Consider the following 25290-nt stretch of genomic DNA (forward strand, 5'->3'; position numbering starts at 1 on the left):
AACCCTTTTTCTCTAAAATAAATAAATAACTCTTTTTTAAAAAATCAATGATTAGAATAGTCAAATTCATACAGACAGAAAGAAGAGCAGTTACTAATGGCTAGGGGAGGAAAAAATGAGTTATTGTTTACTGGGGACAGAGTCTGAGTACGGAATGATAAAATCTTTCTGGAGATGGATGGTGGTAATATTGTATTGCAATGTGAATGCACTTAATCCCAGTGCACTGTAAATTTAAAATGATAAATTTAATGTTATGTGCAGTTTTTTTCTTCCTCTACAATCTGTATACCAGTCCGTTCATTTGTTCTTTCTCTTTCTTTCCTTTTTCTCTTCTTCTTTCTTTCTTTCTCTTTCCCTTTTTTTGCCTTATTGCAGTGGCTTAATCTTTTAATAGTATTTCGAATAAAAGTAGTGTTCTTGATCTTGGAAGGAAAGTATTCCATCGTTCATCATAAGGTGTGATGTTAGCTGTAGATTTTTGTAGATGGTCTTTATCAAGTTGAGGAAGTTCTCCCTTTTCCTAGTTCACTGAGGGATTTTTATCATGCATAGGTATTTGATTTTGTCAAATGCTTCTTCTGTATCAATTAACATGATCATATGATTTTTCTCCAATCCAATGGTGGGTTACATTAATTTCTAAATATTGAGCCAAACTTGCATACCTGAAAAGAACCCACCTGGTCACTATAATTTCTTTAATATAGGTTGGATTAGATTTGCTGATATTCTTTTGAGGACTTTTGTCTCTAAGTTCATGAGAGATATTAGTCTGCAGTGTTTACTTATTGTCTTTGGCGTCTGATCAATAAATAATTTCATAAAATGAGTTAGGTAGTGTCCCTTCCTCTTCTATTTTCTGGAAAAAGAATGTGCTAAATTGGTGTTAATTCTTTAAACATTTGCTAGAATTCACCAGTGAAACCATCTTGGCTTAAAGATTTCTTTTTTGGGAAACTTTTTTTTTTTAAGATTTTATTTATTTATTCATGAGACAGAGAGAGAGAGAGACAGAGACAGAGAGAGAGAGAGAGAGAGAGAGAGAGGCAGAGACACGGGCAGAGGGAGAAGCAGGCTCCATGCACGGAGCCCAACGTGGGACTCAATCCCAGGTCTCCAGGATCAGGCCCTGGGCTGAAGGTGGCACTAAACCTCTGAGCCACCTGGGCTGCTCAGTTTTGGGAAACTTTTAAAGATTTAATTTCCTTAATGGTTATAAAACTATTTCATCTTGGCTGTCTTTTGATAATTTGTGGTTTTTGAGGAATTGGTCCATTTCTTCTAAGTTTTTGACTTTGAGCATATAGTTTGTTAACAGTATTTCCTTATCCTTTTATGAGAAGCATTATATACTTTGATATCTTCTATTTTATTCCTAATATTGGTGATTTCTTTTTATTTTCGTTAGTCCTTCTAAAAATTTACCAATTTTTTTAAAGCTTTTTGTTTTACTGATTTCTATTATTTTCCTGTTTTTAGCTTCACTGATTTCTGCTCTTCTATCGTTTTCTTCATTCTGCTTGCTTTGTGTTCATTTTGCTTTTATTTTTCTAGTTTCTAGAGGTAGAAACTAACTTGTTCTGGGATCCTGCCCTCTTTTTAAATGTAAGCATTTACTGCTATAAGTTTTTCTCTCAGCATGGCTTTAGCTGCACTGTACAAAATTTGATTATGTTGCAGTTTTATTTCATTTTGTGTACTTTAAAATTTTTCCTTTAACACTTCCTCTTTGACTCATGGGTTAGAGAAGTATGTGGCTTAATTTTAAATTATTTAGAAATAATCATGTTGTCTTTCTGTTACTGACATCTAGTTTGATTCCTTTATGGTCAAGATATTCTGTATGATTTCAATTATTTTAAATTTATTGAACTTTATTTTATGGCCCAGGATATGGTCTATTTCTTATGATTATATCTAGACTCATGTACAGTATTTTTTAGTGTACTGCTTTGTATGATTTTCTTTGTGGTTTCACTGGCATCTCAATAACATATGTAACTTATCATGGTCTACTGGGATTGATGTTTTATTACTTTGAGTGATGTGTAGAAATCAACTCCCATCAATTCTCTTTACCCTCATACTTTTAAAAATGAGCATTGAATTCTATTTATGGTTAGTTCTTTGAATTATAAATAACATGCTAAATGAAGAGGACCACTAATGCATAAGTGGATTTCATTTTTAAAACAAAGTCTGATATTCTAGCATGACCAAACCTTATCTATTTTACTCTGAAATTGTTATTTCACCATTAATAAGTTGTTCTCCTAATTGGTAAAAGCCCTGACACATTTTACAAATAAACTTAATTTTAGAACTCTCTTAGATTTAGAGAAAAATTGTGAAAATACTATAGACAATTCTCATTATTCCCCACACTCTGTTCCCATTATTAACATCTAACACTAATATGATATATATACATATATATATATATACATATATATCACAACTAATGAATACTAATACATTATTAACTGGTCTCCTGAACTGAGAGAATACATTTCTATTGTTTTAAGCCACAGTTTGAGGTAATTTGTTATGAAAATACTGGGAAACTAATACATAGTTATGTCTCATTAGCCTTGTCTTGACTCTGATATTTTCTCAAACTTGCCTTGTTTTTGATTTCTTTGACAGTTTTGAGGACTCATCAGGTATTTTGCAGAATGTTTCCAAACTGGGATTTGTCTGATGTTATTCTCATGTTTAGGCTGGAATTATGTGTTCTTGGGAGGAAAGGGACAGAGGTAAAGTGCCATTTTCATAATTTCTTATCGGGGTATTTACTATCAGTGTGACTCATCATTGTTGATGTTAACCTTGTTCACCTGGCTGAGGTCAGATTTCATGACTATGAAGTTATTCTTTTTCCCTTGTTACATAATGCAGTCTTTGGAGGGAAGTTACTATGCAGAGAATAAGGAGCACTGAGCTTCAACTCTCTTAAAATATAGTTGTCTTGAGGTGCCTGGGTGGCTTAGTTGAGCATCCAACTCTTGATTTTGGCTTAGGTCATCGTCTTGAGGTTGTGGGATGGAGCCCCGTGTCTGGCTCCTCGCTCAGTAAGGAGTCTTCTTGAGATTATCTCTCTCCCTCTGACTATACCCCGCTTGGCTCTCTCTCAAATAAATAATTTTTTAAAAAAATAAATAAAAATGTATTAAATATGTTTTCTACATACATACACTGAGCACCATATCAGATGGTGCTATTTTTACTTCAACCATCAAATATGATTTAAGAAATACATAAGAAGCAGGATAATCAATTATAGTTACCACTATTTTCCACCCATTCTGATATTCTCCTTTCCTTTGATGTTTCAGGCCTTTGTTATCATTTTCTTTCTATTTACAGAACTTCCTTTTTATCCATTCTTTATGGGTAAATTTGTTAGCAACAAAATCCTTTAATTTTGCTTGACCCAAGAATGTCTTCATTTCCCCTTCATCCTGGAAAGATGTTTTTTGCATGACACAGAATTCAAGGTTAACAGTTTTTTTCTTTCAGTACTTGGAAAGATGTTATGCCACTTCCATCTGGTCTCCAGGGTTTCAAGTGAGAAATCCACTGTGATTGTAATTGATGTTCCCTATAAGAAAGGCACTGCTTCTCTCTGGGTGCTTTTAAGATTTTCTTCTTCCTTTTTTAAAAAAAGATTTTATTTATTTATTAATGAGAGACAGAGAGAGAGAGAGAGAGAGAGAGAGAGACAGAGACACAGGCAGAGGGAGAGGCAGGCTCCTTGCAGGGAGCCCAATGTGGGACTTGATCCCAGGACCCCAGGATCATGACCTGAGCCGAAGCTCAACCACTCTGCCTCTCAAGGGTCCCAAGGTTTTATTCTTTTTCTTTATTTTTTTTTCTTTAATTATGTTGTTTCGGAAGGGATTTCTTTGGTTTGTCCTATTTGGGTTCACTTAGTTTCTTGAATACATAGGTTTATACCTTTTGCTAAGTTGGAAAGTTTTCAGTCATTATTTATTCAAATACTTTTTTAGTTCCTGTTTTCTCTACTTTTGGTACTGCACTGATGCAGTACCATGCATTACAGCCCATGAATCCCTGAGACTATATTCACTTTTTTGGGTAGGTCTTCTTTCTGTTATTCAGAGTAAATAATGTTATTGATATGTCTTCAAGTCTACTGACTATATCCTCTGTCATCTTCACTCTACTAATGAGCCCATCTAGGGAGTTTATTTCAGTTATTCTTTCAGTTCTATAATTTTCATTTCATTTTAACTTCTTTTTGTTTGCTGAGATTTTCTATTTTTTCATTTGTTTCAAGAGAATTCATAATTGCTTGTTGAAGCTTTTTTTGTGATGGTTGCTTTTGTCAGATAATTCTAACATTTAATTCAATTTAGCACTGGCATTTCTCAATTGTCTTTTCTCATTCTTATCGTGATTTTCCTGGTTTTAGTATAATGAGTGATTTTGTATCATATTGCAGACACTTTGGATATCATGAGACTCTGAATCTTGTTTAATCATTTTTGGCAGGAATTCCTCCTGTTGAAGTTTAGCACAAGGTCTGGGTGGGTGTGTATATTCAGCTCTTTGCTGGACCCCACTGCCACCTGCCCAGTGAAAGTGGGACACCAACTGGCACTACTTTGCTGCCTTGGATTGGGGGTATAAGATCAGCTCCCTGCTAGGCTCTACCGCCACCAGGGAGAGGAAACAGAAGGTTGACTCATGCTTCTTTGTTGCTGTTGGGTAAGATGCTCTTCACTGTGCCTTACTGACTCTGAGGGTGGGGTGAAGGTAGTGGATAACTGCCTTGAACGGATTTATTAGGTCTCACTGCTGCTGGGTGGAGGAAACTCAGCTAGAGGCAGGATCCTTTTGACACTATCGTGGTTGGGAACTGAATCACCACCTGATTCTGTTGGGTGGGGCATGTAGATCAGTTGCCTGCTTGGTTCCACTGAAATCACAGGCGTAGTGGTGTGTTTTCCTGTTGGTGTTTGGTTGGAGTAGGGCAAACATTGCCAAAATGTTTTTTGTGGTTAGGCTACCTTCTCTTCAGTCCTTTGGATGGGGAAACAGGCTCTCTAAAGCTCATTTATTGTCTGTACCGATGCCAGGTTGAAGGTTTCCATAGCACCCTGTCTAGACATATAGGAGGCAATAAGGAAACTCAGGAACTCACCACCATGTTTTTTCACAGGTCTGATATCCCTAGGCAGTCAGCACTTGTCTTTCTACCTTTCAGAGTCTTCCTGTGCTTGTCATTATATTATGTCCAAAGAGTTTTAGTCGTAACAGGGAGGACCTGGAAAGAATGGGACTTCTTTCTCTTTTTTTTTTTTTTTTTTTACATAAACAGAAGAGGTGGTTAGGAGTCAGAAAATAAACATCTAGTGAAACAGGCACAGATGTGCCAACTTACAACTAAACTTAAATTGGCCACAGTTCTAACTAGTTAAGAAAATGGACTGGACAACATCTTCTGAAGTTCATAAAAAGGATTTGCATCTACTTATAGTCACTGATTCTAATTTATTTTTATTAGAAACACTTTTATTCTACAAAAGGTCTACATCAGAGTGTAAAGGCAGTTTTCTCACACATTTGATCCCCCCAGAAGAATTCAAAGTCTATTACTGCTTAGTGGTAACTACTTATAGTGTCTTAGCAGCAGAGAAAAGTTAAGTTTTCAGGGTTCCTCTTGGCCCCTGTCTACTCTACTCTTCTTTTCTTTTTTATGTAAATATATATATATACTTTTTTATGTAAGTATATATATATATATATATACACACATATGTATATTTAGAGAGAGATAAAGAGAACATACAAAATATGCACATATTATAAGAATACTTGAAGAATTTTCACAAAGTGAATATACCACATAACCAGCCCCCATAAGCCACTATCATGGCTTCTTAATCACTATCCCTTCCACCCTCACAGAAAAACACTACTCTGGCTTCTAACACCATAGATTATTTTTATTGGCCATTCTTGTTTTTTTTTTTAATTGAAATATTTTTACTGAGATAGTGGTAGATTCATATGTAATTGTAAGAAATAATATAGAAAATTTCCTCATACTCTTTGCCCACTTCTCCTCAAATGGTAACATTTTATACAAATACAGTATAATGTCACAGTTAAGCATATTGACATTAATATGATCCACCTATCCTATTTAGATTTCCGACTTTACTTGTACTCATTTTTGTGTGTATTAAGTTCAATACAACTTGTATAGGTTCTTTGATCTACCATTAGAGTCAAGGTACTGAGCAACTCCTACATTGCCAGGTCCTTGTGTTACCCTTTTATGAGGGTACCCATCTCCCCTCCCCATAATCTCCTCTCCCCAGCTTCTAGCAACTAGTAACCTACCCTCCATTTCTAAAATTTTGTCACTTTAAAATGTTATATAAATGGATTCTTACAGTACATAATCTTCTGCAATCACCCTTTTCCCCCCTTAACATGGGTACTCCTTTTTAACATGATTGGAAGATTTCTCTTTAAGAATATTTTAATTATTTAATTATTTCTAGGCACCTGGGTGGCTCAGTTAAGTGTCCGACTCTTGATTTCAGTGAGGGTCATGGTCTCAGGGTTGTAAGATCAAACCCCATGTTGGGGCTTAAGCATAGAGTCTGCTTAAGATTCTCTCTCTTTTGGGATGCCGGGTGGCCAGTGGTTGAGTGTCTGCCTTCAGCTCAGGGCGTGATCCCCAGGTCCAGGATCGAGCCACACATCAGGCTTCCTGCAAGGAGCCTGCTTCTCTCTCTGCCTATGTCTGTCTGTCTGTCTGTCTGTCTCTCTCTCTCTCTGACTCTCATGAATAGATAAATAAAATCTTAAAAAAAAAAAACTCTCTCTCTCTGCACCTGTTCTCTAATGGAAGGATTTAAACTAGTACTTCTCATGCTTCTCATCTTTTAAAAATCTCAGGGCAAATATTTATCCCTGAATAAGCACGCCTACAGAAAAATTATCCTGATTGAGGCTGTTTCAAGGTGACTTATGGCAGATGAGCAAAAGGATTTTTTTTTTGTAAATAAAATTCTGATCCCAAGATTTATTAGTAGTATGTTTCAAGGAAAACAATGGCTATAATGTCTATTTAACTATGTAAACTTTATCTGATCTATGCATGTTGAAGCCCAATGAAGCCTGGAATGGTATTCCAGGTATCTCTAAAACTAACTTGCTATATTTTTTTATTCTAATAAAAAGTAAGACTCGTGGAGTAAATGAAACCACCAAGATAGAAGATATCTATTAGGAATCCTATTTGTAGAAATTTCTTAAAAAAGAAAAAAAAAAACAAATACCTTTGTTATCAACAATTCTACAATCTACCTAATCTCTTTCTCTACTTTGACTTCCTCTAATGGTAGTCTCCAAAGTAACAGGTCCTAACTTTTTAAAAAGGCCAACTTTGTAAATGCCTAGAAAGTTATTCATATAATAAAAGATCACCTTCCTTGTACAAAGACCTATATTCACTTTTACTCACCTGTTCTCATATTGAAATTTTGCCAGTATGTCTTTGGCTTTGGTGTGACTAGTGAGTTGAATGGCCATGGACACCTTAGAGAGAAGTGGAGCATGGACCCTTATGACTCCTTCCGGCACGTCAGACTGCCAATAGGGAAAAATTCAGTACATTCTGTCAAACTAGGATGAACATCACTTTAATGACTACACTTAAGAGATATGAAAATCAGTGGCAATGTGAATTAGGAAAACATGTAAATGTGACCAGTATTTAACCAGAATGAAATACTGTTTTCTTTTCAAAGGAAGATACACTAAACTTAACCTGGGACTTTACTTTTGTTACATACTTAGGCCCTGTGTAACGCCTTAAAATAACCAGAGAAGTAGCACTATGTTATGACAAAATCTCATGTTTCTATCAGTTCATTTTCTTGACTGTGCCCTAAAATAAGCTTACTTTAGGTTGAATTCTGTATTAGTATCTTGGTATATTTTAAGATCAACCTTCTCAAAGAGTTAAGAATCAGTTATAAAATATAGCTTTTTAAATATCCTTTTTCTTTAGTTAGTAACAATGATTGGTGGGCCCAAATTGAATTCCAAATGAGCATTTAAAACTTGATTCCTCAAAGTGTATGATAACTTCATATGGACTGAAGAGTATCTCTGAAGAGCAGGATATGGACTTCTGAGTATCTCTGCTTTCATATGACAAGACTGGCCTGCAGACCTATCTCTGAAGAGCAGCATATGGACTTCTGAGTATCTCTGCTTTCATATGACAAGACTGGCCTGTAGACCTACCTTGGAGCTCTTGTTCAATGAAATAGAATGGTGTCATCTAATTAACAGGAATTTCTTTTGTCAAGATTGACTGGAAAATTCCTTTTGTTTCCAAATTTTGAATATTTTAAAATTAATTATCTGTATAGATATGAAAAGAAATAAATTTCTAAAAAAAAAGAAAGAAAGAAATTTCTATCTGAGGATCTGGCTAAGTCCTCAGATAATCATTTTAAATTTGAACATTCTCAAAGGATAGCATTGTTGATGTAGAAGGCTTATGTTGTTGAATTGACTCAATATATACCCTAAAAGGAATATGTTATAGGTTGAACTGTGTCTCCCCAAAGGATATGTTGAAATTCTAACTACCAGTAGCTGAGAATATAACTGTATTTGGAAATAGGGTCATTGCAGTTGTAATTAGCCCAGATGAGGTCATAGTGGAGTAGGGTGGACATACATCCAATATGGCTACCGTCCTTATAAGAGGAGAAGACACGCAAACACACAAACAATGTGCAAAGATGGAGGCAGAGATTGGAGTGATACATCTACAAGCTAAGGAATATCAAGAATTGGCAGCATCACCAAAAGCTAGGAATGATGTCAGGAACAGATCCTTCTCTCACAGTCTTCAGAAGGAACTAGGCAGACACCCTGATTTCAGACTTTTAGCCTGCATAATTGTGAGAGAATAAATTTCTAATATATTAAGCTATCTAGTTTGTCATACTTTGTTACAATAGCACTAGAAAACATTTAAAAATAGAATCAGTTATTATGGTACTTTCTGCTATCACCAGTAAGAACCAGAAGAGCATGCCAAAGAATGGATGTTGGTGGGAGGGTGGACTGGGTGGTTATGGGGGGGGCGGGTTGTACAGAGTGTCCCTGGGTCATTGGAACCAAGACTATACACCTAAAACACTCTTTTGGTCATTTTGTGCCCCCCCTCTTCCAGCTCTCCAGAAGTCTCTGTAAGGTATTATGATCACTTTCCTGTGATCATAATAATCACATTTTCCCTGAAAATTCCTACAGTATTCATAATTGCTTACAGGTTGCCTAACCAGACATTTTGAGTCATCAGTTAGTTGACTCTCTCCCTACACTATTTCTTCATGTGCCACATGAAATGTCAAGTTTAAAGGATATATCATGACCAAAATTATGCACATATTATGGTAGATAAAGCCAGAGAATACCATATAAGGAGTTAATAAGAGAGGAAAGGAAATTGTTTTCTTACCATTCTTCTTGAAGAGGGTGATTTTTGTAGTACCTTTGAAGTCTTGGGGCTTATAACCTAAATAAAACACATTTAGTCCTCAGTAATGATTAATGTTGGGAAAATAAGCACATGCTTCCCTTGGAAGTGTAAACTGTTACAATCTTTATGGAAAACATTTTGAAAATATTTATCAAAGTATAAAATGATCCAACAATGCCAAATCTGTAAGTTTATCCTACAAATATACATTGTTTGTGATAAACAGCATATATGCAAGTTTGTTCACTAGTGCATAAATCTTAATAGCAATAGAATTTTGGACACAATCCAACTTTGTAAACTGATAATGGAATAATGATATAGAATAATCACCATGATTTTTTAAGTCAGTAAAGCAGGACACACAGGACAGTATTTAATGTATGTTACCATTCATGCAATAAAAGGGAAAAGAACACTGTCAAGAGTTTAGGTCAGCGACACTCCATGGTGTTGCTACTGACAAACTTTAAATTCTACCTTTTTCATATCTCTATGTTGCAACAACAACAAAAAAATTGAAATAGCTGACTTCATTTAGCATTATACAACTTACAAAGTGCTTTTACACATGGTAAGTGAGTTGATGCTAAAGACAATCCTGTGAATTAGGTTGGAGAGAATTACTTTTCTCCCCAATTTATAATGTAAGAAAATTGAGGCACAGAAAAAGGCTTTAATTCACCAAGGCTACTAGCCCAAAGGATGCGACCAAAAGAGTGCTTAAGTAACAAAAACAGCTAAATCTTGGTTAGAACAACAAATCTAGTAGCACTTAAACTTACACTTCTCCAAGGATACCTGAGTAGCTCAGTTGGTTAAGCAGCTCTTGATTTCAGCTCAGGTCATGATCTCAGGGTCATGAGATTGAGCCCTGTGTCAGGCTCCACACTCAGCAAGGAGCCTGCTTGAGGATTCTCTCTCTCCCTCTGCCCCTCCCCTCACTCATTCTCTCTCTCTCTCTCTGTCTAAATAAATAACTAAATCTTATACTTTTCCCATCTCTGCTCCCTAGTTCGGTGCCAGGTTTGAAAAAAGCAGCCTGAATTTCTGGTACAGGTCCAGGAAGGAGCAGAATGACTAATTCCTTGTTCTGACCTGGTTGGTGACTCCGTAGAATACTGGCTCAGAAGGCCTGCCTCTATCTTGGACTAACTTGGAATCTGACTAGTGCTAAGGTGGTATGATGTTGAAAACATTTATAGGCAAATGATTTAGCCATCACCACCTGATGTAGTAGATAAAAGCTGGAGAAAACAACAGACTAAAAAGTTTGAGAGGCAAGGCTGGAGGTTGAGATGCTTTGGAGAATAAGGCTTTGAAAAGCTCCAAATATTTCTAAGACTCTAGAAAGCCATATGCATGCCCAAGGCTATGCATGTGTTCAAAAAAGACCTGAAAAGAACTTAACCTGTCAATTTAAGCTGGCTGACTTTTGGGCTTTGTCCAGGCAGGAAGTGAAGGTTCAGGCAGAGTCATAAACTGTCCTATTGAATGCTGAAGTTGCACTCAAACAAACACAGACTTTGTCTGCAAAGACTGGGAGTTTTTTTGTTCAAGATTTTTAAGAAAATTTCTGTGCAAACATTAGCTAACCACTGAGCTCATGGAGCAGAGATTTCAGTGGCCATGCAAAACAAAGAATTCAAACTTTATAAAATTAGCTCAGCAGAAAAGTAATTAAACAAATAAACAAAAGCTACAACAAGCAGCAACAAACCCTGGGAGAGGGAGAAGAATCTTTTTTCCAAAATTGCCACATTATAATATTTAAAATGTCCATTCAGGGATCCCTGTGTGGTTCAGTGGTTTAGCACCTGCCTTTGGCCCAGGGTGTAATCCTGGAGTCCCAGGATTGAGTCCCACATCGGGCTCCCTGCATGGAGCCTGCTTCTCCCTCTCCCTGTGTCTCTGCCTCTCTCTCTCTCTCTCTCATGAATAAATAAATAAAATATTTTTTAAAAAGTCCATTCTATAACAGCAAAAAAATTATAAGACAGGCAAAAGATGTCAAGAATATGTGGCCCATGCACAGGGAAAAAAGGAGCTTCAATAGTTTCAAAAGAAACTCCTGAAGGAAATTTAGACATTAAACTTACTAGAAAAAGCCTTCAAATAAGATATTTTAAATATGTTCAAAGAACTAATGGAAACCATGAGAATTATATCTCACCAAATTGGGAATATCAAAAAAGAGACAAATTATAAAAAGGAATCAAATGAGAATTCTGGATTGAAAACTTAATAAAAAATAACTTAATAAAGTTAAGTTTAAGTTACTAAGTTTAAGTTATTAAGTTATCCAACTTAAATAAAAAAATCTACTAAAAGGGTTTATAGCAGATAAGGAGGCAGAAGAAAAAAATTAGTAAATTTGAAGATAAATTGAGATTATGTGGTCTGAATATCAGGAAAAAAAAGAATGAAGAAAAATTAACAAAACCTAAGAGGAACTGTAGGATAATATCCAATATGAAATGTACCAACACATACATAATTAAGAGTCCAGGAAGAAGAGAAGAGAAAGGGACAGAAAGAATATTTTAAGAAATAATGGCTGAAAACTATCCAAATTTGCTGAAAACATTGATTGACCTATTCAAAAAGCTCAACAAACTCCAAATAGGATAAACTTAAAGACCTCCACACCAAGATACATCATAATCAAAATTTCAAAAGACAAAGAATTTGAATGCAGCAAGAGAAAAGCACCTCAACATGCACAAGAGATTTTTTCAATAAGAGTAACAGCTAGTTTCTCAGCAGAAGCCATGAAAACTAGAAGACAATGGAATGAAACATAATCAAAGGGCTGAAAGAAGAATAAAAGCTGTCAAGCAAAATTCTATCTGGCAAAACAATCTTTAAAAAATAAAGAGGCCTTCTAGATGCCACCACCTCAGAGCTACCTGTGCCCCCCAGTCATGGTGAACCCCTTCATGCTTTTCAATAGTCCCTTCAGGCTAAAATGGAGGGATGCTAGACAGTAACTTGAATCCACATGAAGAAATAAAGGACACCAGTAAATATAACTACATAGGTAAATATAAAAGGCACCACTATGTGCTTTTTCCCCATCTAATTTAAAAGACAAGTGCATAAAGCAATAATTATAAATCTATATTGATGGGCACAAAATTAATTAATAAAGATGGAATTTGTAGCAATAACAGCATAAAGTAGGAGATATGGAGGTCTGTAAGTAGATTTTTTTTAAAGATTTTATTTATTTATTTGATACACAGAGAGAGTGTGCATAAATAGGAGGAATGGCATGCGGAGGGAGAAGCAGGCTCCTCACTTCAGGGAGCCCAACATGGGGCTCAATCCCAGGACCCTGGGATCATGACCTGAGCCATAGGCAGACGCTTAACCAACTGAGTCTCCCAGGCATCCCTGTAAGTAGAGTTTTTATATACTATTGAATTGAAGGTGAAATTAATATGAATCAGATTGCTATATATTAAGATGTTACTTGTAATCCCCAGGGGAACCACTAAGGAGAGAATTTAAAAATGTGTAGTTAAAGAAACAACTGTTTCTTTCAACAAAAATATATTATAAAATATTAAAAGTAGTATACTGGAAAATAACTACACAAATTAAGGTAGTAATGGAGGAGTTGTGGAATAAAAATAATATTAGACATATAGTAAAAAAAGAATTGAAGGGAGAAATAGTTCTGCAACAGCTAGAGACTTCAATATTTTGATACCTCACTTTCAATAACAGAAGAGCTAGGCAAAAAAAATCAGTGAGTAAACAGAAAACTTTATCTAGACATAATAGACATCTATAGCAGAGTTCATTACCATTAAGCATGCATAAAACATTTTTCAGGATAGACAATATATTAGGCCACAAAATGAGTTTCAATTAATTAAAAAATATCAAAATAATATTGGGGCATCTGAGTGGCTCAGTCAGTTGAGCATCCGTCTCTTGATTTTGGCTCAGGTCATAATCTCAGGGTTGAGAGATCGAGCTCCCCACTCGGGGGGAGGGGAGTCTACTTGAGATTCTTTCCCTCCCCACCCCTTGTAAAAATAAATAAATAGATCTTTAAGAAAAATTTTGAAAATCAAAATAATGTAAAGTGTATTGTACATCTACAATAGAATTAAATTAGAAATCAGCAACAGAAGTGAACCTGGGAAATTCACATACATATAGAAATTAAATAAATAATTAACAGGTCAAGAAAAATTAAAGAATACTTTGAGATGGGCAAAAATGAAACACAACCTACCAAAACCTATGGGACAGAGCAAAAGTAATTCTCTGAGGAAAATTTATAGATGTAAAGGTTTACATTAAAAAAAAAAAAAGTCTAACCTTCTATATTGAGAAACTAAAGAAAAAGGCCAACTGACTTAAAACAAGCTTAACAAAATAAATAAAAGTTATAACTTTAATAAGTACTAGGTTAGAAAAATAATAAAGAGAATCAATGAAACAAACGTTGGCCTTTCAAAAAAAAAATCAACAAAATTGACAATGTTTTAGCTAGACTGACAGCAAAAAAAAAGAATGCAGATTCAAATTATAAATCCAGAATGTAAGTGGGGACATTACTACCAATATTACAGAAATAAAAAGAATTAAAAGAGAACACCATGAACAATTTGTGTGCCAACAAATTAGATAACCTAGATGAAACAGACAAAATCCTAGAAACACACAAACTATCAATGCTGGCTCAAGAAGAAACAGCAAATCTAAACAGAGTTATAGTGAATAAGAAGACTGAGTCAGTATCCAAAAAAAATTCCTACAAAGAAAAGTCCAGGACCAGTTGGTTTTGCTGGAGAATTCTGCAAATTTAGAGAATTAACACCTATTAATTTTAAACTCTTCTAAAACAGAAGAGAAAGGAACACTTCCTGGCTCATTCTATAAGGCCAGTATGTTCAATACCAAAGGCAGACAAGATGGAACAAAAAATAAAAGCTATAGTCAATATCCTAAATGAATAAAAAAAATCTTATATGAATGTTGATATATTGATATAAAAATCCTCAACAAAATACAAGCAACTTGCCTAGCAGCATATTAAAAGGATTGTATACCTTGGCCAAGTAGGATTTATTCCAAGAATGCAGGGTTAGTTTGATATATGAAAACCAATCAGTGTAGTAGATCATATTAATAGAATGAAAGGGGAAAAAAAACCCCCAATGATTATCTCAATAGATGAAGAAAGAATATTTGACAAAAACTGAACACCCTTCCAACATAAACGCACCCAACAAATTAAGACTAGAAGAGAGTTTTTTTGAGGCCCGTCCATATTAACGGCAAGATATTGAGGGCATAATGCCAAGTGAAATAAGTCAGACAGAGGAAGACAAATATTGTATGATCTGTCTTTTATTTGGAATCTAAATTATGTCTATATTTATATATCTCAGCTCATAGATACAGAAAACTGGTGGTTGCTGTGGTGGGGAAGGGGGTACAGTGGGGAGAAATGAGTAAACTTTTTTCTTTAAGTTTATACAAATTGAATTTTAAAAAGTAAAAAAAAAAAGAATGGAATTTTCTCAAGTCAATCTGTGAAAAACACAGATTTAACATCATACTTAATGATGAAAGATTGAGATTTCCCCTTAAGATCAGAAACAAAATAAGGATCTCTGCTCTTGTCTTATTTAATATACTGCCAGAGTTCTAGCCAGGATAATTAAGCAAAAAAAGTAAAAGGTACCCAGATTGAGAGGGAAGAAGGAAAATTATCTCTATTCATGGACAGCATGACCTTATAGGTAGAAATCCTAAAGAATTAACACACATAAAATCAAACTATTAGTGTCAGTAAATGAGTTTAGCAAAACTGTAGAATACAAGATCAATATAGAAATATCAGTTGTATTTCCATATTAGTGATCGAAAAATGAAATTAAGAAAACGATTCCATTGCAAGAATAAGAAAGAATAAGATACTTAGGAATAAATAATTAATCCAGGAAATATAAAACTTGTGCATTGAAAATTATTAAAAAAAGGTTAAAAGAAATTATAAATTATAGGAAACCTACATAAATGGGACAATAATCCATTTTCGTGGACTAGGAAATGTAGTGTTAAGATGGCAATACTTCCCAAAATGATGCACATATTTATGGAATCCCTATCAAAATTGCAACTACTGTTGTTTTTGCTGCTGCTGTTGTTTCAGAAATAGGAAAACTGGTCCTAAAATTCATATGGAAATTAGGGAGCCTCAAATAACCAAAGCTATTTCAAAAAAAATGTTGACTCTCCTTTTTCAATTTCAAATCTTAAAACAAAAGTTACTGTATTCAACACAGTTGTGTTACTAGCATAATGATAGACAGAAACCAACAGAAGAGAATTAAGAGTCTGGAAAAAAAAAAAAACCTATGCATCTATGGTCAATTTTCAACAATAGTGCCAATACCATTCACTGGGGAAAGTAGTCTTTTCAACAAATGATGATAAGGGATTTATATCTAATATCTAATATATATGAAGAACTCCTACAATTTAACAGTAAAAAGACAACCCAATCAAAACTTCGCAAAGAATCTGAATAGACAATTCTCTGAGAAAGACATAAAACTGGCCAGTAGGTACATGAAAAGATGCTCAACATCAATAGTTTTCAGGGAAATGCAAATCAAAACTACAATAAGACACCACTTTACAGCAAGAGGATGGTTAGAATGAAAATTTCCAATCATAACAAGTTCTGGTGAGGATATGGAAAAATCTGAATCCTTACACACTACTGGTGAAAATGTAAAAATGGGACAGTTGGTTTTGAAAACAGTCTGGCAATTTTCAACATATGTGTTGCTTTATTACCCAGCATATAGCCAAGAGAAGTAATAACATATCTCTACACATAAATATAAATGTTTATAGCAGCATTATCCATAATGAGTAAAAGATATATTTAACCCAAATGTCTACTAATAAATGAATGGATAAAAAGTATGTGGAAATTCATATAAGGGAATGTTATCTGGCAAAAAAAAAAAAAAAAGAAAAGAAAGAAGTACTGATACACATTAAGACTTGGATGAACCAAAAAAAATATAATGCTAAATAAAATAAACCAGTCACAGAAGACCACATATTATATGATTTAATTCATTAAAAGTCCAAAACAAGGAGCTCTATAGAGACAGAAATTGATAAATTGTTGCTTAGAACTGGTAGAAGGAAATGGTGAAGGTGTGTTTAGAGGGATGATAGCCAAAGGGAATAGTTTTTTTTTCAGGTGATAAGAATGTTCTTAACTTGATTGCACTGATGACTGCAAATATCTCTGAATATACTAAAAACCATTGAATTGTACACATTAAATAAATGAATTGTATGATATGAGGATTATATATCAATTAAGTTTTTTTAAAAATGATTTTTTTTCTCAAAGCAATATTTCTTCCAAATTATAATGCTGATTCTACTTATTCTGAAGTCACTTTGCCTATAATCAATAAAGGAATACAGTCTCATCAGGATTATGATCATTATGATTACGATAGATCAATTAGCAATACTTGAGAATACTGCTCACTGCCTTGCCATTTACTGTTCCTTTCCCTGGATAAACTTTCTCCTCCCTTCTCCCTTCAAAATACTATCCATGCTTCACGATGTAGCTCAAACACTACTTCCTTCATGAAGGTGTCCACAACTCTCCAAGCTGGAGCACATTTCTTTCTCATCTGCATGGTCCTGCCATATGGTCCATATAACTGGTCTAATGCTTAATGCATATTCATGGTTCTTGTATACATTTCTCTCCCACTTTATGTGGAAATTCCTTTAAGAGGAAAGCAAATTTCATTTATCTCTACATCCTCCTCAGGGACTGTTTGATACTCATGATCTTCCTCAAATTAAATTAAAGCAATAAAGATAATTCTTCTAAAACCTGTTCCCTCTTTCAATGCCGCACAAACTATGATAAAGCAAAAATTCTTTGGAACGCAATGAATTTACACTAAACACCTTGAAGATGAAAAATTATTTAAAAATAAATAAATAAATAAAATAAAAATTATTTTATGGGCAGCCCCGGTGGCTCAGCGGTTTAGCGCTGCCTTCAGCCTGAGGTGTGATCCTAGAGACCCAGGATCGAGTCCCGTGTCGGGCTCCCTGCATGGAGTCTGCTTGTCCCTCTGCCCGTGTCTCTGCCTCTCTCTCTCTCTCTCTCTCTCTCTCTGTGTGTGTGTGTGTGTGTGTGTCTCTCAGGAATAAATAAATAAAATCTTTAAAAAATTATTTTATTATCCAATCACTAGACAATTCTTTATTTATTAGATATACTGGATTGCCCTAAATCTAGCTCACAGGGACTAAAAGGTTGACTTCTATCTTTTGTGAGAACCATCTTAGACTTAAGTATATGAATATTAAATAATCTTCATGACAGAGATATTTCAAGAACTTCAACCAGAAGCACATATTTCAACAAAAGAAAAAGATCCCAGTACTCTGTTACAAACACCATTTCCACAATGTTTATGGTAACAAGAGTGATACTTTGTAAGAATATAAAATTTTTGGTTCTAAATTACAAGCTACTTTATGTCATGTTTTGAGAAATAGAAACCTGGGTAGTAACAACATTTGTACCCTTAGTTTATTGCCATTACCTCTCGTTCTATGGTTTTCCTCCTCAGCAGCTTTTTGACACTTGGGAGCTGCTTCTTTAACAACATGGTAGCTTCGTTCATTCTTCTGACTTGCATGATTAAAAAAGATGGAACCTAGAGAATAAACACTGCTTGAATCAAAAGGAAAGTGTTTGAATTAAACCTCCCCGTTAGACTCTGTCTCCAGTTATGGTAACTCCTGGATGCTCACTATTCTGGAACCAGTGAGTTTGGCAATCGTCCTTGTAAAGATTAGAGAAAATGACAAGGATTCCTGTTTAGGGGCACTGAGATGGCTCAGGTCCTGATCCTGGATCCTGGGATCAAGTTCCACATCGGGCTCTGAGTAGCGAGCCTACTTCTCCCTCTGCCTATGCCTTTGCTTCTCTCTCTGTGGTTCTCATAGATAAATAAATAAAATCTTCAAAAAATAAAAATAAAAGGATTCTGTTTAAAAGGGGAAACATGCTTAGGAGCAGCCATTAAAGAATGTGCAAAGATGCTACAAAGCAACCTGAGATTATTTATTCATATTTCATCCCCGTGACTAAGGGCATAGAATCTTTGTTTCCTGGGTGCTGGTGGACTTGCAAGTAAAACATCACAGTCATCACACTGTTACTCACTTTCCACAGAATTTTCTGGTATTTAAGCATTAGGCGGATGATGTGGGCTGCAGTGTTTGCTAACTGTAATTCTTCATAATCAGAATGTTTGCTTCGACTGAAGAAAAGGTTTGGTGCCATTATAGTAGAAATGTTCCATATACTCATCCGGTTTTTTGATTCGTTGGCAATCACTTTATTGAAGAATGTCATGAGGACCTAAAAAGACACAGTACCGTGTCACACTACTGTAAATTATTAAAAGGACCTCTGATTGCTATCATTCATTTCTTTTTTTTTTTTTTAATTAACTTTTATTGGTGTTTAATTTACCAACATACAGAAAAACACCCAGTGCTCATCCCGTCAAGCTATCATTCATTTCTATACCCATTCATAGTGCCTCTGGAAAACTGTCAGAACTATAAAATGGTTAAACGTATAATGTTGCCCCTTTTATTTCTGAAAAACATTAATGAGAAATGTGAATATTCAATTCTCTGCTTCATAAAAGTACTTTCAATTTTATGGAGTTTATTATATTGGAGTTTCTATAAATAATAGTCTGCATTTATTTTCTTTTATTCAAAACAAGGCTGGCAAATATTAAAAATTATGTATTAAACTAGTTGGAGAAAACACTGCATTTCAAATAACACAAGTGTGGTTTTCTTGTGAAGGAAGAAAAGGAACCCTAAAAAACACTCTTAATTTAAAGCATTACCATTGAAAACTATTTACTATTTCTCTGGGAAAGAAAAATCCATTTAAAAAACACATGAGTATCTCATTCCTCATCCAAATGTAAGCTCAATTCAAAAATTTTAAAATTTTACTTTCTGAGTATCATTTTTCTACTGCTTTTCAGTTTTGGAACATTCAGTAGACCAAAGGGAAGTGTTTACATGCAGCTACTCTTGGCAATTAAAAAAAGAAAAAGAGAGAGAGAGATTTGAGAAAGCTTAAAGTCTGGCTAAGCCACCGAAGTACAGATGTTTATCAGAACCTTCTGAAATTCACCAAAAGGGCAGAAATCTTAAAAAAAAAAAAAAAAAAAAAAAAAGAGAGAGAGAGAGAGAAAAAGATGCTTTTTAGTTTTCAAGTTTAAATCCTGCTATAATATTTTTAATGAGAAAATGGTTAGCACATAATAGTAATAATAGTCAACATTTATTTGAGGGTTTATTGTAAGCCAAGCATTCTTCTTAATACTTCATATATATTACCGACTTTATCACCATTACAAACCCTGTGAGGTAGGTCTGTTATTAATACTGTTTGACAGATGAGGAAACTAATGGATAAGATTCAGGTAGCTTTTCCCAGTGTCAATTAATTAGGTGGCAAAGCCAGCATTTGAAACAAGGAAGCCTGATTCCTGAGCCAGAGCTCTTGACTTCTAACAGCACATCAGCTTCGATCCTAGATCCACTCACAATGTAGAATCAGAAAAAATGTGTGTGTGTGTGTGTGTGTGTGTGTGTGTGCACCTGTGTGTAACATCTTTACTAGTACCATGATGATTTTGAAGATCTTCTGTTAGAAAAGTATTAGTTATTCTTAATGCATCCTTTATTTTATATGAGAGGGTAGATGACATTCTGAACCAAATATCTGATACCAGATGCATCCTTTTTTCTTTATATATAAAAGAACACTGCTTCCCAAACAAGCTAATAAATTTCCAGCTTTTGAAAAATTACCAAATTATAGTAGAAATAGACATTCTTATGTCACATCCAATTCCCATTCTTGGGCTGAGGATACGATATAATTGACATATATTATAATTGACACAGATATTTTTATTATGTAGGAGGAAAGGTCCTCACCAAATGGAAATGTCTGATGAGAGGGAGCACAAAGAATCATCTTTGTTTTTAGCATTATTTTTACTGGTCTCAAAATTATGGGCTCTTTCCAACTCATCTTAACTCAATTTCATTACAAAGATTCCAAACACCTGTTGTGCACTTACAACAAAATCCCTATTGCATAGAGAATGATTATCAAAATATTAAGAGAACTTATTGATTTTTGCCAATATACAACAAGGAAATAAATCTGAAATATAGGGCAGAATATTTGGGAGAACCCTGGAATGATTCCAACAAATGTTCTATTATATGTTAATAGAGAAATCACTTTCTGAGTCTAACTTTCCTAACCTGTAAAATGAAGAAATTCTATCAGGTGATCTCTAAAATTCCAAGATTCTAGGAATCTTTAATTGAATTATCTTTATAAACTGTAAGACACAAATATTTTAGAAATTTCATTTAAATTAGTGACTTCAAATTTCCTCCCTAAGGACACTCCTCAGATCTTTTGTCACTAGACTGAAGTGAGTAGCTGAGGACCTAAAATTATAGAGCTTTACATTATGCAGCTAATATAATGGCCTCATCTACTTCTGACAATTATTCCACTTGCCTTCCATCTTTGTTTCTCTTTTTGCTAACCCTAGGCCAGTGCCCGGCACTAGTCGATGCTCAGTATCTCTTAATGGATTGAATGAATTAAACTGAAATATTTAGAGAAGATCCTAGGATTTACATCTTCCTCAGGAGAACAGCAGTGGGAATGTGGAAAGGCAATAATAGGTTGGCAGTGTGCTCAGCTGGCTTAGTAAGTTGTCTTAGTTTTTATTTTTTCATCTCAGCCATTTTCTTTGACTAAGAAGGGCCAGTGACAGACCATGAGGTTGGTACAACATACCTGGGCTGTGTCCCTGTTGGCATCAGGCAGTGCCATGACCATGAGGTGTAAAGCTTGAAACTGTACTTTGATGTGAGGCCCTCCTAACAAGAAAACAGAAATAACCGCACATTTTGAACAACACTGATGCATTCTGACAGCATTTCTTGCTAACATCTGGTGCCACAGGAGGGCTCCTGACAACTTTCAGTAATAAAGACTCAGGTTTTATGCCCAACAATGTAAATTTGTTAACTTGGACAAGAGCCTCAATCGATCAACTCCTCTTTCACATCCCATAATGCCATTGTAGAGGCAGGTGGCCAATGAGATCCTCAAAATGACTCTAGATTTGTATAAGATTTCCCTTTTCAAAGTACTTCTACAGGCCCTGCTTTACTTGTATGCTATAATCAGAAGGCTTAAAAGCTCAAGTCAACAGAAAATAAATCTTGTTTCTACATAATGAGGCAGCAAAGTATAATCATTAGAGCAGAGACTCTAAAGCCAGGTTCAAATCCTACATCTACTACTTAGTCACTGAGTGACCTTGTGCAGGCTATCTAACCCCTCATTGCTACTATTTCACCATCTGTAAAATGGGAGTAGTCAGATCTACCTACCTCCCTGGGTTGTTACAAGGACTAAACAAGTTAGTATGTATAGAGTGTTTACATCAGTACCTGTAATATAATTACCTGTATATGTGTTTGATCTTGTTATTACGATTAATGACACTTATTCCAGATCATAAATGGACATTTAAGGAAGGGGACTACAGTTGATCTTTAGATTCTTGAGTATTTTGTTCCTCGATAATTACAGAAGATGGCGCCAGAGGGCCGGCATTTATACTTGTGTATTAAAGTTTGGCTCCTTTCCTGTTTTAGGGAAAGAATTTTAGGGATTCCATCCACAACTGGATAATCCACAACCAGCTGTGCTGAAAATGCAGAGTATATCAGAACATTCCAGGCTTCCCTTTGTCTCTCTATATTCTCCTCATAATGGTCTCTTGGTAGGGAGTTCCTAGAGGGAAGCATTATATTCTAGCATCCCTGGGGAGTTCTCAACTTGAAGGAAAATCTATTTATATTCAATGGATGGAAGGCAGTCAATCACTTGTAAAGTTACTTAGCTTTATAGCAGTGCAAACACTCTTGTGACAAGCTACTAGGTTTTAGGAGATTGTGTGCATCCTAGCTAGGAGTAGATGACTAATATGTATAACCATGTAACAGAAACAGTTGGGAGGATTATTTATAGGATGCATGATATTGTTTTGGCACAATCCCCATGTGGATTTTTAGAAATTTATGTCAGATTTATAAACAAAAATGACACAGGTTCAGGATGTTTTTGAAAATGGCTAATGTACACTGACATGAGTTTACCTGATTAATAGGAACTACCAGGAGCATATCTCAGTACAAAACACTGGGGGGGCAGATGAGGCATTATTTTAATGCATAAACCGCAGGCTGTCTATAATCTTACAACACAACCCAAAAAATCCCTTTGGCAGAGGGAAAAATAGATGCAGATGCAAGCTCTGAATTTCCTTCAATTTCAGAGAAATTATGAAGTTACTTTTAAGACTGAAACTCCAAACTGGCAAATAATCCATTTTCATTTTATTTAGGATACCTATGCCGATACCACTTCGTGGCTAATAGTTTTATTAACTAATTAATTACTGCATCCTGGTTAGGATCTTTTCCCCTTGAGATTATTATTTTCCCAGAAAATTATTAAAATGTCATAACAATATCTGAAACTTGAATTAGTCTTTTAATTTTATGGTCAATTTTGAGCCAAGTTTGGAAAGAGAATGTGATTACACTAAAAGACTACATTCTCCAAACTTAATTTTAGAGCATAAAGAATGGAGCTTAAAAACATGTATCCACAATTCTTTCCTTCAGAAAATCTTTTATAACTAGAGCTTACTCTAGGTAGCAAAAAGGCCATTTTCCCTGCTGGTAGCAGGCCAGAACTCTGGGCTTCCTGTGGGGTTGGCTGGTATCAAATCAATTATGGCAACATAGTATTTTTCACTTTCAAAGTCATACAAAGAAAGGTGGACTCCTCTGTGAACCTTTTCAGGGTATTTTCCAGATTTTCTCCCTTTAATGAAATGTACTGGCTGGTGTCAGAAGGCAACAATGATGGTAAGGAAACCTAATACCTTTTTAAAATAGGATTCTCTGAATAGGTCTGGCATTGGATGATTCCTTCATAATTTCATAATACCAAAAAACCACAAACAGAAAAAAAAATCCTCTGTGGCACAAACTTGTTCTAATGAATTATTTAGTATATATACACCAGAGATCAAGGCAAAGCTAATACATCTGCAGCCCAGTTTCCAGGAAGAGCAAACTACACAGAAAATCCTATGCTTTTTGAACTTACAAATTGAAGGGAGGAAGTCCTGCTTCTGGTATGGCTGAATAAGCTCCTTCTGGACCAACCTTCCCAAAGAGAACTATAAATTCTGGACAAATACAAAAAACAACCATCTACGGCACTGTTGAATTCAAAAAGACAGGCAGATTTAGAAGACTGGCCACTTGGAATTAGGGAATGGCACAGGGAGAGTTTTCCACTATTCTGGCTTTTGGCCTGTGGTCAGGCCATAGCTGGTATTGACATGAGGTAGCTAAAGCTCCAAAAGAAAACTCTTGTCTTTCTGGTCTGAACAACTAAAAGACAGGATTCACTATGACCACAGCCACTGGGAAATAATGGGCGAAGGCCTTGACTCTGGTATAAAATCTTGGCTGACTCATGAACGAAGCACGTGTAAAGTAACATAGGGTAAGGATTAAACAACTGAACTGATAGTTGAGCTGTCCAAAAGCCCACCGGCAACTTGAGTTCAAGTATATTGTTCGCTCAAATACAAAAACAAACAACAAAAACTAAAACAAAACTCCAAACCTCACTCTTGGGAGAAATACTATAAAATGTGGGGTCTCCAAAACTGAGTATTCACCTGACATACAAAAGTGATGCATTCTCAAGGGAAAACACAATCAACAGAGACCAATGTGGAGGTGAGCCAGATGTTGGGACTAGCAGACAAGGATTTTGAAGCATGTATCATAAATATGTTCAATGATACGAAGAAAAATATGTTTATAATGAATGAAAAGATAAGCCATCTCAGCAAATAAATAGAAAATACTTTAAAAGGAGGCAAAAAGTATACAATGGAGAATAGTCTCTTCAACAAATGGCGTTGGGAAAACTGGGCAGCCACATGCAAAAGAATGCAACTAGACCACTGTTTTATACTATATGTAAAAATGAACTCAAAATATACAAAAATGAATTCAAAATGGATTGAAGAAAAAAATGGATTGGAGACCTAAATGTGAGACCTAAAATAATAAAACTTCTAGAAGAAAACATAGGCAGTAATCTCTTTAACATCAGCCATAGGAAGATTTTTCTTGATATATTTCCTCAGGCAAGGGAAAGCAAATTAAACTATTGGGACTATACCAAAATAAAAAGCTTCTGCACAGTGAAAGAAACTGTCAACAAAATGAAAAGGCAACCTATTGAATGGGAGGAAATATTTACCAATGACATATCTGATGAGCGGTTAATATTCAAAATGTATAAAGAACTTAACACCAAAAAACCCCAAATAATCTGATTTAAAAATTGGTGGAGGACCTGAATAGACATTTTCCCTAAGAAGATCGAGACGGCCAATAGACACCTGAGAAAATGCTCAACATCAGTAGTCATCAGGGAAATACAAATCAAAACCACAATGAGATGTCACCCTACACCTGTC

At 35.1% G+C, this 25290-nt stretch overlaps 1 protein-coding gene across 14 annotated transcripts in view; it reads right to left on the minus strand.

Annotated features, from left to right (window-relative positions):
• The window catches only part of ARHGAP28 (Rho GTPase activating protein 28), a 242221-nt gene that overhangs the window by 21172 nt on the left and 195759 nt on the right, over positions 1 to 25290 (minus strand). For 13 of the 14 annotated variants that reach the window (XM_041768030.1, XM_041768034.1, XM_041768083.1 and 10 more), the window contains 5 exons: positions 21501 to 21583; positions 18804 to 19001; positions 18178 to 18291; positions 9527 to 9583; positions 7508 to 7632 (listed from right to left, as the gene is read on the minus strand). In XM_041768030.1, coding sequence (XP_041623964.1) covers positions 7508 to 7632; positions 9527 to 9583; positions 18178 to 18291; positions 18804 to 19001; positions 21501 to 21583 — 577 coding nt within the window. Of the gene's footprint in view, positions 1 to 3083; positions 3656 to 7507; positions 7633 to 9526; positions 9584 to 18177; positions 18292 to 18803; positions 19002 to 21500; positions 21584 to 25290 lie in introns of those variants that run through there. The other variant, XM_041768004.1, reaches the window with a different exon arrangement.

This window comes from Vulpes lagopus, chromosome 1 (assembly GCF_018345385.1).
Source record: "Vulpes lagopus strain Blue_001 chromosome 1, ASM1834538v1, whole genome shotgun sequence".
NCBI classification, from domain to species: domain Eukaryota; kingdom Metazoa; phylum Chordata; class Mammalia; order Carnivora; family Canidae; genus Vulpes; species Vulpes lagopus.